This window comes from Panthera pardus, unplaced genomic scaffold (assembly GCF_024362965.1).
Source record: "Panthera pardus isolate Hobbes unplaced genomic scaffold, ASM2436296v1 HiC_scaffold_17, whole genome shotgun sequence".
In the NCBI taxonomy this organism is placed as follows: domain Eukaryota; kingdom Metazoa; phylum Chordata; class Mammalia; order Carnivora; family Felidae; genus Panthera; species Panthera pardus.
Window position 1 is genome coordinate 148,660,700 of NW_026526732.1, and position 16,727 is coordinate 148,677,426.

Consider the following 16,727-nt stretch of genomic DNA (forward strand, 5'->3'; position numbering starts at 1 on the left):
AGTGCTCTCGCCCAATATTTTGACCTTCAGCAGTGTCTACTCCCATATCTGAGCCTTTCCCTTGGTTTCTACTTTAAGCCAGTTTTTCACTCCCAGGAATGTTGACTGTTTCTTCAGTCCTGCGTTTCCTACAGATGAATCCTTCCTATTGTACTTCACATTTGTATTTTTAAAAATCTTTATATGCATATTATTCTTCACTTTTTTATGTGAGAGAAATTTGAAAATTCAAGATAAGCAAAAATAACAGATAGAAACACCCATATTTGAGAGTCTCTTATGGTTTGGCTCTCTCCCTAACTCTTTTTTTCCTTCCCCTCCCCCATGGTCTTCTGTTAAGTTTCTCAGGATCCACATAAGAGTGAAATGTATGGTATCTGTCTTTCTCTGTATGACTTATTTCACTTAGCATAACACTCTCCAGTTCCATCCACGTTGCTACAAAAGGCCATATTTCATTCTTTCTCATTGCCAAGTAGTATCCCATTGTGTATGTAAACCACAATTTCTTTATCCATGATGGGAGGGTGGGGAGGATGAATGATGGGCATAGAGGAAGGCACCTGTTGATATGAGCACTGGGTGTTGTATGGAAACCAATTTGACAACAAATTTCATATTAAAAAAAAAACACCCATTTTTGGGGCACCTGGATGGCTCAGTAAGTTAAGCGGCCAACTTCGGCTCAGGTCATGATCTCACAGTTTGTGGGTTTAAGCCCTGCATGGGACTCAAGCTCAGAGCTTGGAAACTGCTTCAAATTCTATGTCTCCCTCTCTCTCTCTCTCTCCCCCTCCCCTGTTCACACTCTGTCTCCCTCTGTCTCTCAAAAATGAATAAACATTTAAATATATATATAAAAAAGAAACACCCATATTTGTATCACTCAAAAATAAATACCACAGGATACCTTTTTTTGTGATTTCAATGTCTATCCTTTCATATTTATTGAGCAAATAAGACCATACCGTTCACACTGTCTTAAAACTGCTTTTCGAAATGAATAATATCTTGTAGTGCTCACTTACCCTCCCTCCTCACCTTTCCCCTTAAAAACATTAACACTGCTATAGACATGATGTAATTCCCTTAAAATATTCTCCACAGATTGACTTTCCTCAAACAATTCTCTATTATTGGGAAAAATGTCTTAATATATATATATGAATTTTTCACATTTATTTTCTAGCTTTGTTGGAAATGTATATTGATCTATTTACATTTGGGAACAGAATACACACACAAGCATATTCAGAAATCTCAAAGTAAACAAGAGGTAAGTAGTATCTTTAACCCTCACTTTTTTTCTTTCAGTGTTCCCTTCTCATTCCCAAATACTTCAGACTTAACGTATTAGGTGGATGTCAGAGCTCATGCTCAGTGGGGAGGGCTGCCCTACGTGATGGGAGAGGGCTTGAGTGGATGAGTAGGGAGTGAGAGAGGTGGGAAAGCAACCCTGAAAATAACTGTAGAAAAATATATTGTAGGGGCACCTGGTGGCTCAGTCAGTTGAGCATCTGACTTCGGCTCAGGTCATGATCTCATGAGTTCAAGCCCAGCATCAGGCTTTGTGCTGACAGCTCAGAGCCTGGAGCTTGCTTCAGATTCTATGTCTCCCTCTCTCTCTGACCCTCCCCTGCTCACACTCTTGTCTCTCGCTCTCAAAAATAAATAAACATTTTTAAAAAAATTTTTAAAAAAGAACATATTGTACTATAATCAAACAATGCCATATTATGCAGCAATAAAAAAAATTTTAAATGTACTGATACACATGGTTGAATCTCCAAAAAAAAAACATTTTGTTTATCCAAAGAAGCCAAACGCTAAAGCAGACATGCTGTATGATTTTTTTTTTTATTGTTTTTGAAGTTTTAGGAAAGGCAATATTAAGCTATCATGATTCATATCAAAATACTGTTTGTTTTTCCTGGAATGAATTGGCTGACAGTAAAGATGAGGGAAATTTTCAGGAGACAAACATGTTCCATATTTTGAGGGAAATGGTAGTTCTATGAGTGTAAGCATTTGTAAGACTTCATTGGCATGTACATTTCAAATCCATACATTCCATTGCATGCAAATTATATCTCCATAAATTTTATTTTTAAAGAGTCAAATGTACCTCACTGTCTCTAGAGAATATTTATTTAGAATCTTGGTATCCCTTTCACCAGACTGCTAGTGGCTTACATACTAATATTTACGCAATTGCTATTTGTGTCCCTAATTATCTGTCAACTTTGTGTGATATGAAAAAACATGACTTGGACTTGGAAAGAATGTGAAATGGAAAGAAACGCCTTTTGAGCACATTCTATGTCTGGGACTGTACAATTGTGTTATTATTTCCATGTTAATTTAGGGAGCCCTAAAGTTTTTGGATATACAGCCCTAAGTTCCTCAGAGTACAGAGCCCTCCATTTCCGACCTCTTGTTTTCCCCTGCACAGCGCAGCATGTGGCTTCCAGTGTCATTTGGGGTGTGATAGGAGGAAGCCTGTATCTGTGGTTCTTGTTCTCTTAATCAGTTAACTTTGTGAGTTAAACATTGGGATGACCAACATCCCTGAATATCACACAGGAAAGGGATTCTCCCTCCCTGAATAATGTGATTTCAGCCCTTTGCAGGTAGGAAGACGTGAGCATTTTTGACCAAAGCACACCTTAGACTTCCTATCATTTTATATCTTAGCTCAGTCCAAAGTCCCCTAGGATTAATTCTATTACCTCTACTTTTCAAAGTAACAGGAAGAGCTGCAGGCAGGCTGTGACTTCCTCATTAGACTCCTTCTAGGAGAGGCATTCACCTGTCAGCGCCTCTTGGCAGCTCCATTTGCCCCCCTTCCTAAGTACATTTTCCAATCCAGGGATGGGTTAGAAACCTGCTGCTCCCAGCACCTACAGCCACACCTTTGGATGCTGACCACAAGAACAACCAGGTACCAATTGTCTCTGGAGCTGGGCCTTGTAGTTGCACTGAGGAGATCAGGAGTTTCCAGGAAGCCCCTGGCTCAATCTGGATGTGAGAAAGAAATGTGTGGTGATGTGGAGGTGAGTTTGTGGGAAATATGGATCCCAAAAACAAAAGGGCTTGAGCTCCAGGTCACGTGGAGAGAAAACTCCTTTCTCTTTCTGGAGTTAAGCCACAAGTGTATTTGTGGTCAAACAAATAAATAAATGTATGAATGAATCAGTGAATAAATGCAAGAAGGAGGAAGTTAGATTGGCTAATAGGAGTGGACTAATTTTGTGTCTGCTTTCATTTCTCAAAATGAACTCAGGGTTTTCAATTTCAAGAGAGCTTTGGTGAGAGGATGAGTCCATAGATAAACAAGAGAACCCCCAGGGCACAAGAGAATGGTTTATAGTTTCTCTGCTGGAGAAACAGTTGGTTTTCAGAAAGAAGAGAGGGAAGGAAAACCCATTGGGGAGGGGTTGGAATTGGTAGTGGTCTGTCAGGAATAACAGCCAAAAAACTATGTATGAAAGTAAATCTTTGAACAGGGGATTTTTTTTCCCTAAAAGCCTTCTTCCTGCTAACTTACTCACCAGCTTCTCCTACAGAGTACTTCTTCCTTGTCAGAGTGAATATTTTGTGCTTTTACTTTCTGTTCTGAAGAAGATGGTGGGCTCTCCTGGCTATTATGCTGGCTTCCTCCTTCCTGTCCTCCTTCTCCAGGTGTCTACATGGTACTCAACAGGTCAGTGTTCTCCCTCAGGCTTTTTATTTATTGGCTTGTTTTCAATGGCTCTTCTCAGATGATGAAAATACTTGGTCATTCATCAGTCGCCAGTGTATCTCTTCTCAAAGGCAGTCAATATTGGGGGAAAACCGTGACTGTGTTCACACTAACAGAATGCTGGAAAGTTCTGGCCAAGAATGGGAGTGATCTTTGTATCAACACCCCTTATTACTTTGGGTAGACCTTAAAAAACTCATAGCTATGTTTATCTAAATCTTTATTGAGTATGGGTGATTTTAGCCTGCTTAATTTTGATGTAATTATCAGTTAAAAACATACTTTATAATGTTCACACTGCCAAGAAAACACAAGTCTGAGCATAAAGAATTTGGACTCAGGATCTCTGGGCTCTATCTGGTTATGACGCTTGACAAAAATTTTTTTTTCTGGGACTTGAGTCCTTCCATAAATACGAAGGTCCCTCAGGAAGTTTTCAGACTCCAGGTTTATAGACAAACCAGGCATGAGTTTACAATAATGATATTTTTTTTGTTAACATCTCTAATTTGATGTCAGTTAGGCAGGGAGTATTAAAATGTTTCATTTCTATACATGTTGATTCAGCAATTCTACAAGAATTTATCATAAAGAAAAGGTCTTCCTTGTGTATACGTATATATGTATTAAATGGGAGAACCTGGGAGGCTCAATGAGTTAAGCTACTGACTCTTGATTTCTTCTCTGGTCATGATCTCACAGTGTGGAAATGGAGCCCCAAGTCAGGCTCCATGTTGAATGTGAAGCCTGCTTGGGATTCTTTCTCTCCCTCTCTCTCTGCCCTCCTGCTTGTATGTGCACATGTGTGCATGGGCACACGTGCTCTCTCTCAAAAAAAAAAAAATCTTAAAAAAAAGAAAAATGCAGTTGGGGCTTTTGTCTCCCCCTCACTCATTCCCCCAATCTGTCTGATTTTCATGCAGTGTCCGGGTTTTCTGTAAAGGGACCGGTTGAGCCAATCGTGGTTCTGCTAGGGGCAGATGCCACTCTGCCTTGCCAGCTGTCGCCTGAGCAGAGTGCAACCCACATGCACATCCGGTGGCACCGAGCCCAACTCTCCCCTGCTGTGCTTGTGTACCAGAATGGACAGGAACAAAGTGGGGAGCAAATGCTGGAATACCGTGGCAGGACAGAGTTGGTGAGGGACTCCATCAGCAAAGGGGGTGTGGCCCTGCTGATCCAACATGTCCGTGCTTCTGATCATGGCCAGTACTGGTGTCATTTTAAAGATGGTCACAGTTCCCAAGAAGCCGTTGTGGAGCTGCATGTTATAGGTACGTCAACTTGGCACAGAAGTGTGCATCATGGTGTAAAGCAAAGAGAAAAATGAGGACTTTTGGGTTCCTAACGTGGCATTTCTTATGATCTTCCATATATTGATATTGATATGCTAATTTACCTTGCAGGATATCAGTTTCCTAAACTATACAGAGAGGATATGACTACATACTCTATTCACTTTTAAACACCAAAAAGGGCAGTATTTTTAGGGTTGTTTTGGTATCCTAAAAGACTCCAGAAAATAAACTAATATTAATTCAGATCGGTACTGACACGCTCAGACATTAGTAGAATTTTATACATTCAGTAGGAAAAGACAATTTATAGAATTAAACTCCTTCTATAGCTTTAATTATACCTGTTTTTTCCTATCCGTGAAATGACCCCAAAGCTTTCTTGTCCAAACATAGTGCAAAGGCATCAAGTTGATTTCAAAACTGAATCACAGTTTGGCCTAACACTCACTACGAGAGGTTTCTTGACCTCTGAGCTTCAGTTTGCTCATCAGTCTAGTGAGGGCACTTTGGCCTTCAGCCTTAGGGGCTTCTAAACCCCAAGGACCACAGGCCTTAGGAACATGCCTTCTCTCCTCAGGGTTGGGCTCTGTGCCTCGTGTTCACATGATGGGGCCCGAGGATGGTGGGATACGAGTACTGTGCTCTGCAGAAGGCTGGTTCCCAAAACCCAGGGTACAGTGGAGTGACATGATGGGTGTGAAGCTACAGTCTCTCACTGAGTCTCACACCCAAGATGAAGATGGGCTCTTCCATGTGGAAGCATCTCTTGTGGTCACAGACAGCTCTCTGGGCAATGTGACCTGTTCCATCCAGAATCCCCTCTCTGGTCAGGAGAAAGTGTCAGCCATCTTCCTCCCAGGTGAGTGAGGCACAAACCCCAAGGCAGAGTTGAGGTGTGGGGAGGAGAGGGAGGGGGGAAACAGAGTTGAGGGAGCCTTGGAGAAAGGGCAGGATAGCCTCTAGGCTAGTCTCACTGTGTCTTCACATGCCTGTGTCAGAGCCCTTCTTCCCCAGGATGTCTCCATGGAAGGCAGCCCTGGTTGGGACAGTCCCTGTTCTGGTACTCCTCCTCACTGGGATCAGCTACATTGGCTGGAGAGAACACGAAGCCAAAGAAAGAGAAGTAAAGAAAAGGAAGAAAGAATCTCAGGAAAGAGATCAGATGGAGAATGAAAAGGAATTGGCACTTAAGGCGAAAGGTAAATTGGAACAGCAGGACAAATCAGATGTTCATGGAACAGCTGGGGGTATAGGTTGTATAATGTACATGGGAAAATAAAAGGTTGCCAAGGGACCCCAGGGAAAATACAGGGTACCAAGAATTCCATAAAGCTGGGAATCCTATGGAAAGGAGAAAACCATGTGGGAAGCTTGGAGATTTGTGGGCAGTGATCATCAGGCCTCTAAGGTAGGGCTCCTCAAACCACACCATGCCCTTCATGCATCTGTACCCAACCTATGCTGCTGTTTGTCCTTCTGGAAATGTCTTCCCCCATCTTATCCTCCTATTCTTCCTTCAAGAATAAGCTTCTGAAGAACCTAAAAATTCCTACCTTCTCATGAAGCATAGGCCCTCCTTCCTCAGTGACCCCATGACATTTCCCATGTAACTTTTCTTAGCACTTGTCATTTTTAGATTGTCATTTCCTAGCACTTGTCAAGATTAGATTGCTAATCCTTCTCACCTACTTAACTATGGACCCTTAAGGAAAGGCCACATGGAATTGATTCAGCTACTCCATGAACTCAAGAGCAGCTAAAACCCAGTTTGATGGATTTTTTTTATCTCTTCTTTCAGAGAACCTCAAGGAAGAACTTGGTGAGTCTTGCTTCTTCTCATGCCCTGTATAGAATTTGCTCCCCTGTCGACATCTGTTCTGGGTCTCTCACTGAATGTCACTTCTTTCAGAACAGCGAAAGGCACTATACCGTTTAGGTAAGCAACTGGGTTTCCCACACCACTCAATGTTTTGATGTCCAACACTTTCTCAGCTCCCTCTCCTCACAGGGAAAGACTGAAAGATTTAATAGTGATTGGTGGAAAAAAATAAGGGGGAAGGAGAAGAATGTGAGGCTCCGGATGTCTTGGCTTGCCTTAACTGGATTTGTTCTGTTTTAGTTTGGAAGAAGGCCCTGCTGTATCCTGGTAAGTAACTCTCTGACTTAGATCTTTCCATGAGCCTCTGATATTCTGAGTATAATAAGCGGAGACATAAACACACACAAGCACACATCCACTTGCAAGTTGTGAAGATTTATTTGGTACCAATCTATAGTATTTTGTGTTTGGGAGCTCAAATGTTCAATTATTTTTCAGAGCTAAAGAGAAATAACTGTTGACTGGTAAATTCCACATGACTAGAGTAGGACTTGACATAAATTGTTAACCTATCCACAATGGAGAAGGAAGAGAAAGAATTCAGAGCGATTTTGATGAGATTTAAGAAGAATAAAGAATATCCTATATTATATCAGCACTCCTATACTGTGAATAAAGCTCAAAAGAGAAGATAATGTTACATTTCACATTTGGAGAAAAAGATATTATGATTTTATTTATTTTACTATAAATAAAGAAAGTAAAGTTCAGTACACAAGAACAAAGTTTAAGTTTGAAAACAATCTCTCAAAATATTTTAATATTATTTGTAAAAATATGTTTATCTGGTAGTAGAGGGAACTGGCTATTTTATATCTTCTAATACCTGTGCCCATGTACTGTATGTGTTTAAGACAGTGTATGTGCATATGTAATACAGAGTTAGACCTCAAAAGCATACTAGGTCATTCCTTAAACATACAGTTGTGCAATTTTTATATGCCAGATATTGTGTTAGATGTTGGTGCATAGCCATGATCTCTGACCATTTAGAACTTGAATGGTCTTAAACTTGGGGTGGGAGGGGTGAGTAAGCTAACAACCAGGCAAATGCACACAGTCTGGTAAATGCTTTGGTAAGAGAGGATCAAGAAGCCCCTACCAAAGGCTAAAGTCAGGTAAGCAGTTTCTGTTAAGAGCTTTCTTTCCGGAGCTGCTTTAACATGTTCCATGATTCTACAAGAGAGAGCAAAGTATAGTATAGTAAGGATGAGGATATGTGGGTTTTAGTTCCAAATATATCAGTTAATTACAGCTGAGGAATTCAGTCATTTTTGCTTTCTTTACCTCAGCCTCCTTATTTCTAAGATGACGAGATTGGAAAACATGATCACAGATGTCCTTCTTGACTCACATATTCATTGATTCTGTATATAGAGTACTACCCTTCTTAGAAGAGGGCAGGTCAGTGAGAGGCCATCAAGAATTATGGATAAGTTCTTATCTGCCTATTGCCCTAAGACACTAAGAGAATATCCAATCTTTAAATAAAATCATAAATCTTATCATAAGAGAAGTGGCCCCAGGCAGAAGCAGATGTAGTTCTATCCCCCATGAGAAATCTGTCTCTGGAGAAAAATATTAAAAATCTGATTACAAGTGTCCAAATAAAAGAGCTTAGTTTAAAAACCTTGGTCATAAATTTAACTCTACTCTGAAGTGGTCATAGGCTGGGAAAACCCTAAAACAACAAAACAAAACAAAACAAAACAAAACAAAATATACAATAACATTTTATAACTTTCATCCTCAGTGAGGAGTGCCACAAAAGTCTTAGGTGCCTAGGACACTAGACCCTGCTCCAAGTGTTCTCCAGACTTATTTCTGCAGCATCAGCTCAATTGAGGGGATTGTTTCTAATCTGAGACAGCAGGCAGGAAGTACATCCTTTGTCTTGTAGTTTCTGGACACTGCCGTTGTTCAAGGGGCTCAGCGGAGGACGGAAAGAGAGCTGAGAAGAGACGGCAATGATCCAGGAGAGGAAGTGTGTACCTCATCTTCATTCTGTGGGTATGCTTCCATCACAGTCTCAATTTGTATTGCTCTTTTACAGACTGGAGGAAGGAACAGTTCCAGCCTGGTGAGTGGCTCTTTGTTTACTTTTCTCACTCCTTTCCAACCTACCTGAGGATACCTTATTTTTCCCTCCTAACATTACCTCCTAGTTGAAAAGACAGAAGTACGATTATTCTGGTAAAGAGAAGCAAGAACATGAAGATCATTAACTGTTGGCCTGAACTGAAAGTTGCTGCTGGGATTAGCTACTCTGGTTGCATTTCTGCTTCCATATAATGGCCACGCTTTCTCATCTCTGTGTGTGTATGTGTGTGTGGTGGGGGTTCCACTTGGTTCTGAACAGAAATTGTAGCCCATGTTGAGGAGATCCCCAACTGAGTAACAAGTGCTCAAAATGGTGAGAGCAACTCAACTCTTCTTTTTAAAGAGGTCAGCTGACATGGAGTCTGTTACTAATTGAAGAACATGGTTCTAATTTGTAAAGAACATGGAAAAACACTATTCTCAAGTAAACACTACAAGTCTCAGCTCATTCTGGCACTCTGCCAAGACATTGATAATAACATGGGTAATATAAGAAGAGATAAGTAAATGGCACCCAAGGTGAGAGCACTCCACAGCTCTACCTCCCCCAGTACACACACATTCAGGGGATAGGTGTTCTTTCACTACTTGATCCTGGTTTTCCAAGGTTTTGCTTGCACAACTTTCTGAAATATATAATGTTGGCCCTTCCCTTCCCTTTTCTTTACCCTCAGCCACTGTGACTGTAAATCAGGAAATCTTTCATCAGAATAATTCTGACCCAGAGAGAAAAGAGAACTTCAAAGAGGAAACACACGATCTATCTCTCAGGGATAAGCAAGGAGACTGCAACCTTATCACACTGAATCAGCAAGACTTCACCTCAGGAAAACATTACTGGGAAGTGGATGTTAAGGACGCTGATGAGTGGACTCTAGGCATTTATGAGAATCCCACAGACAGCAGGGAGTTATCCAAAGATCTAAAAAACAAGAAATTCAGAGTCTTAGAGAAGAAAGGATGTGAATACAGGGCTCTCACCTATTACCTCCAGAACATTTCTCTGCAAGAGTGTCTCTTGATAAAAAAGTGTCCACAAAAGATTGTGATTTTTTTGGATTATGAGGATAATGACATTTCTTTCTATGACATGACTGAGGGTACCCACATCTTCTCCTTCACCCAGGCAAGTTTCTCTGGGTCACTCTATCCTTACTTCAACCTTAAACCCATGAAGCTCTCCTTATAGGTGTAACATTAAGTGACTTAGAGGAAGAACCCATACTGTGAGGATAATAGCCCATTCTCTGTAAACTCTAGATTGCTAGGGTGTTTTTTTTTAAGTTTGTTTATTTATTTTGAGAGAGAGAGAGAGTGGGGGAGGGGGATAGAGGGAGGGAGAGAGAGAGAGAGAGAGAGAGAGAGAGAGAGAGAATTTCAAACAGGCTCCACACTGTCAATGCAGAGCCTGATGCAGGGCTTGACCTCACGAAGCATGTGAGTGCCAGAAGACCATGACCTGAGCCAAAGTTAGATGCTTAATCGACTGAGCCACCCAGATTACAGTTCTGATGGGTGACCTCAGGCTCACTGATTATCAGGCCTCTTGGCCTGAAGGTCCATGAGTCCCTGTGACCAGCGTTTCTGACTATATCCAGCAGTGTTTCTGAATTGCAAGAGAAGAATCTTTTTGTTGTAGTTGTTATTGTTATAAGTGCTGTTTATTGCTTTATATTTAATATATCACAGACTGATAATTTTCTAAAACAAATTATTGTAAAATGAAGTCAATAAAAAACAAATGCATACAATTACAAGTTGTAATTATTGTTAGATTCAACATTCTTAAAATTTCTCTGTCAATTTACTCTAAATGTTAGAAATACTCTATTTCTATATTTATCTTGTAAAGAAGTGGTAAGAAACAGTTAATATAGTTCACTGGTGTGTGAACCATAATTTAAGTAGCACTTCTAAAGCAGTATTCAAAGGAGTAAAAGTTAGATAAACCTCTTCACATTTCCCATTGCAACACTGAATAAAAGTGACAAAATAGTGCTATTTTCAAATGCTGCAGGAGAAAAGTCAAATTATAATTTGATGCAAGCTAAGCTATATCTTAAATGCAAGGATAATTTGAGGAAAGAAAAAATAAATATCAATCACAATCCAATTCTAACAAATGTGATGATGTCAACATGATAGCAGTCTGGGAAAACTAATGCAGTGAGAGCATATTGAAGTATTTATCTTATTAAAGAAAGAGAGAGACATTTTATTACTGCTTTGCCCAAGATATTAATAAGGGAAATAACTATATATTTTGGGGAATTCTAAGTATAGACACCAACAGAGGTAAGGAAAAGGCCTTCTTCTCCTTCCAATCAAAACTGTCATATTAAAATGAAATGACTAGAGGAAACAATAATTAGTGTTTAAATAGGGGTAAGAAGAGAATGTGCTCCTGTGAACTATACTGAAAAACCTGGTAAATTCCATGGATATGGAGTAGAGTACCCAGAAGAATCTTGCCCCAGTGGCAGGGAATAATTAGACCTAAACTGATCCAATACTGATGAACAAACCTTAAAAGCAAAGCTCAAGAGGATCAAATTATTTACAAGTATCTAACTGTATTCCAGAGCAGAGTTCAAGTTAAAATTCACAGCCAATCAAAAATTACGAGGCTTGGAAAGAAGCAGGAAATCCAACTCATAATGAACAGAAAATCAATAAATTAAAATTGACATGGAACTGATGAAAGTGTTAGAGATTTAACAGACAAGGAGAGGGGTGCCTGGGTGGCTCAGTCGGCTAAGTGGCCGACTTCAGCTCAGGTCACGATCTTGCAGTTTGTGGGTTGGAGCCCCGCGTCCGGCTCTGTGCTGACAGCTCAGAGACAGGAGCCTGTTTCAGATTCTGTGTCTCCCTCTCTCTCTGACCCACCCCGTTCATACTCTATCTCTCTCTGTCTTAAAAATAAATAAACGTTAAAAAAAAATTAAAAAAAAATAGACAAGGAGATTAAAACAGATGTTGTAACTATATTCCAGATATTTAAAAAGTTCACTGTATTCTAGATATTCAAAAAGTTCACTAGAAATATGCCTTTAAAAGAAAGACCCAAATTCAAATTCTTTAGTTGGAAAAGACCATGAATGAGATGAAAATTACATTGGCTATGACTGGCAGCAGATTAACAGTTACAGAAATAAATGATTAGTAAACTTGAACAAATAAAAATGGAAACGATCCAAAATAAACCGCACATTTTTTTAAAGTATTTTTTAAATAGTATCAGTGAGTTGTGGGAAAACTTTAAAGGACCCAATACAAAGGCAATTGAAGTTTTTGAAAAGAAGAGAAGGGAGGACAGAAAAAGGATTTGAGAAAATAAGAGCCAAATACATATTCTAAATTTGATCATTATAAACTCCAGATCCAAAAAGCTGCCCTAGTCTGTTTGGGCTGCTATAACAAAAATACCACAGACTCAGTGACATACAAACTACAGAAATTCATTTTTCATGATTCTTGAGGCTGAGAATTCCAAGATCAAGGTGCCTTTAGATTTGGTGTCTAGTGAGAGCTAGTTGCCTGGTTTGTAGACGGTTGCCTTCTCACTGTGTCTTCACATGGTTGAAGGGATTATGGAGCTTTGTGGGGTCTCCTTTTTAAGGACACTAATGCCATTCATAAGGGCTCCACTCTCATGTTTTAATTGCTTTCTAAAGGTGGAAATACTAAACACCATCATTACTTTGGGGATTAGGCTTCAACCTATGTATTTTGGGAGAACATAAACATTCATTCCATAGCAAAGTTCAATGAACTCAAAGAACAAAAATACAGAGAATACATAGCATATGCAAATCAAATTGCTTAAAATCAGAGATTTAAAGATCCCAAAGTAAAAAAATTAAATTACGTTCAGAAAAACAAAGATAAAGATGACAACATATTTCTCATTGTAAACCGTGTAAGTGAGAAACATGGAAAAAATATATATCATCAGAATAGCATTTAATACCCAGTGAAAAATTTTCAAAAGCAAATGTGAAATAAAGATGTTTTCATTCATAGACAAGCAAAAAAAAGCAATCATCACCAGCAGACCCACACTACAAGAATGGTAAAAGCAGTCTCTTTAAACAGAAGGAAAATGGTAACCAATGGAAATTTGTATCTATACAAAGGAATTAAGAGCACCGGAAATGGTATCTGTATAAGGAATTATAAAATGATTTCTTTTTCTTGTTTAAAATTTTTAAAAGATAAGAGACACTTTAAACAAAAATAATAACAATGAAGAATGGGATTTATAACAGAAGAAAAAATTTAATGTATAACAACAAGAGCACAAAAACCAGGAGGGAGGACATGAAAAAATACTGCTGTAAGTCTCCTACTAGACATGAAGTAGTATTAACGGCATTTGAGGTTAGAACGTTGTAAGTTAAAAGTGAATGCTATAAACTGTGAACATTCACTAAAATAACAACAAAAGTACAGTTATTAAGCCAGAAATGGAAATAAAATGAATCATTAAAAAATAATCAGCTTGGGGCACCTGGGTGGCTCAGTTGGTTAAACATAGGACTCTTAGTTTTGGCTCAAGTCATGATCTCACGGTCTGTGAGTTTGGGCCCCATATCACGCTCCATGCTGACAGCAAGGGACCTGCTTGGGATTCTGTCTCTCTCCATCTCTCTCTGCCCGTCCCCTGCTCACGCGCTCACGCTCTCTCTCTCTCAAAATAAAATTAAAGATGTGGTTTATATATATAATGGGATACTACTTGGCAAAAAGAAAGAATGAAATCCTGCCATTTGCAGCAACGTGGATGGAACTGGAGGGTATTATGCTAAGTGAAACAAGTCAGTCAGAGAAATACAAATATCATATGTTTCCATTCATATGCAGAACTTGAGAAACTTAACAAAAGACCATGGGGGAAGGAAGGGGGGAAAATAGTTACAAACAGAGGGAAGGAAGCAAACCATAAGAGACTGTTAAATACAGAAAACAAACTGAGGATTGATGAGGGGTAGGGGAGAGGGGAAAATGGGTGATGGGCATTGAGAAGGGCACTTGTTGGGATGAGCACTGAGTGTTGTATGTAAGCGATGAATCATGGGAATCTACCCCCAAAACCAAGAGCACACTATACACACTGTATGTTAGCCAATTTGGCAATAAATTATATTAATTTTTTTAAATAATCAGCTAACTCAAACAGAAAGAGGAAAAAGTTAATGTAGTATAGATAGAACAAATAGAAAATAAACAAATGATAGACTTGAACCATATCAATAATGACATTAAATACAAAGGCAGATTGTTGGGTTGGTTAAGAAAGTAAATCCCTGGGGCACCTCAGTGCATCAGTTGGTTGGGCGTCCGACTACGGCTTGGGTCATGATCTTACAGTTCGTGAATTCGAGCCCTGTGTCAGGCTCTGTGATGACAGCTCAGAGCCTAGAGCCTGCTTCAGATTCTGTGTCTCCCTCTCTCTCTGCCCCTCCCCCGCTAATGCTCTGTCTCTCTCTGTCTCTCAAAAATGAATAAACACTAAAAAAATTTAAAAAAAAAAGAAAATAAATACCCAAATATACGCTGACCACAAGAAAAATAAATATAAAAACACAAATAGGTTAAAATTAAAAGTATGGGAAAAGACATATTATACAAATATTAATGAAAAGATAGCTGGAATGGCTCTATTAACATTAAAGTGGATTACAGAACAAAGAAAGAATATTATCCAGGATAAAGAAGGCCATTCTATAACATTAAAGGGGTCAATTCATCAAGAGAACATTACAATACTAAATGTTTAGATAATAATAATCATTTGCAGTAAACATAAACAATACATGATGAATATTATCTAACAGTCATTTAAATTTTATAAATAAAAATCTGATAAAATTAGGAGAAACAGACAAATCCATAAATATAGTCAAAGATTTTAATACCTTTCTCTCAATAATTGATGGAATAAGTAGATTATAAGGACATAGAAGACTTGAATGAAACCACCAACTAACATGACCTAATTGACATTTATACAACATACCACACAGCAAGAGAAAGCACATTCTATTCATATTCATGCAGAATATTTACAAAGAGAGATCATTTTCTGAGCCATAAATTGTATCTCAATATATTTAAAAAGATTCACATTGTAGGAACTATCTTCACTGTTCACAGTAAAATTAAATTAGAAAGCAACCTGGGAAGATACCTGCAAAAATCCCCACATATTTTGAAACTAAATAATATACTTCTATAAACTTTGGGACAAATAAGAAATAAGAAAGAAAAGGAAGGAAAGGAAATTAGAATTGGAATCTAGAAAACAGTACATGGTGAAACCCCAAGGCCTAGGACAACAGAGGACAGCAGAAGAAGTTAAAGCCATTAGTGCCTATGCTACAGAAAACATTAAATACAGCTCAGTTTCTATCAGATTAACATAAATCTTCTCACTAAAGGCCTAATTGCTTTAGTTCCTATTACCTCATCCAACACTTATGACTTTCAGCAAAAAATTGCAAGGCATGCCAAAAGGCAAAAACAAAACAAAATAACACACACAAATACACAACAAAAAGCAAACAAACAAACAAAAGTCTGAAGAGGCAAATTCAGCATCAGAATGAGACTCAAATATGACATAGAAGTTGTAATTATCAGACAGGAAACTTAGAATAATTATAAATAAAATGGTAAGGGTTCCAGTGGGAAAAAAAAGAAACATGTAATATAAGCAGGGGTACAGAAATTGTAAAAATAAACCCAATGGAAATGCTAGAAGTAAAGGGTACAGTAACAGATATGAGGAATGCATTTGATGGCATTTTTTTTTGTCAGTAAACTCAAAATGGCCAAGGAAAAAGTCAGTGAACCTGAAGCGAGGTGAATAGAAATTTCCCAAATAAAATCCAAGAAAAAAGAAAAAAGAACGACTAAAAGAGAACAGAATATCCAATAATTGTGGCACAATATGTGACATCTGTGCAGTTGGAATACCAGAAGGAGAAAAGAGAAAGCAGGAGAAGTAATAATGGCTGACAGCTCACCAAACATTTTGACAGACACAGAGACACGGATACAGACAGCTCAAAAAACACCCAAAAAAAGGATAAACACTAAAAATATCACATTTAAGCACATTATAGTCAAACTGTATAAAACCAAAGACAAATAGAAAATTTCAAAGGAAGCTACAGGAGAAAAACATATTGTCCATAGGGGAACAAGGGTAAGAATTACAGCTAACTTCTTGTCGGAAACCATGTAAGCAAGAAGAGAGTGAATTACGGGGCGCTTGGGTGGCTCAGTCAGTTAAGCATCCAACTTCAGCTTAGGTCATGTTCTCACAGTCCGTGAGTTCGAGCCCCGCGTTGGGCTCTGTGCTGACAGTTCAGAGCCTGGAGCCTGCTTCAGATTCTATGTCTCCCTCTCTCTCTCTGCCCCTCCCCTGCTCATGCTCTGTCTCTGTCTCAAAAATAAAAACATTTAAAAAATTAAAAAAAAAAAAAAGAGAGAGTGAGTGAATTGGAATCTTTCAGTGGAGTGGAATGAATTATATATCCAGCAAAAACAGTGTGCTAAGTAAAAAAAGCCAGACACAAGAGGTCACAAATGGTACAATGCAATTTATATGAAATATATGGAATGGCTCAGACAAGAAGCAGAGTACTGGTTTCAAGGGATGAAGAGAGGAAGTAATGAAGACTGACTGCTTCATGAGTAGGAA

The 16,727-nt window shown here is 38.7% G+C and overlaps 1 protein-coding gene across 8 annotated transcripts; it reads left to right on the forward strand.

The window, feature by feature from the left end:
• The first annotated feature begins 2,735 nt into the window (after nt 1-2,735).
• LOC109260710 (butyrophilin-like protein 1) lies at nt 2,736-11,929 on the forward strand. 8 transcript variants are annotated; one of them, XM_019439109.2, is made up of 10 exons: nt 2,736-3,053; nt 3,622-3,703; nt 4,666-5,016; nt 5,618-5,899; nt 6,039-6,239; nt 6,839-6,859; nt 6,950-6,976; nt 7,160-7,186; nt 8,973-8,999; nt 9,694-11,929. In XM_019439109.2, exons 1-10 carry the CDS (start codon nt 2,919-2,921, stop codon nt 10,206-10,208), a joined length of 1,668 nt encoding a protein of 555 aa, XP_019294654.2. In that variant the 5' UTR covers nt 2,736-2,918; the 3' UTR covers nt 10,209-11,929. The 8 variants fall into 8 exon arrangements, with proteins under 8 accessions (XP_019294654.2, XP_019294655.2, XP_019294656.2 ...); XM_019439110.2 differs by having other exon boundaries at nt 3,625-3,703; XM_019439111.2 differs by having other exon boundaries at nt 2,736-2,941; nt 3,555-3,703.
• Nucleotides 11,930-16,727: the final 4,798 nt, after the last annotated feature.

Excerpts from the sequence above, each read along its gene's own strand:
- LOC109260710 (XM_019439109.2), top strand. The coding sequence starts at position 2,919 with ATGCTGACCACAAGAACAACCAGGTACCAATTGTCTCTGGAGCTGGGC. Across the intron at positions 3,704-4,665 it reads GTCTACATGGTACTCAACAG|TGTCCGGGTTTTCTGTAAAG; the intron begins GTCAGTGTTCTC and ends ATTTTCATGCAG. Across the intron at positions 6,240-6,838 it reads ATTGGCACTTAAGGCGAAAG|AGAACCTCAAGGAAGAACTT; the intron begins GTAAATTGGAAC and ends CTCTTCTTTCAG.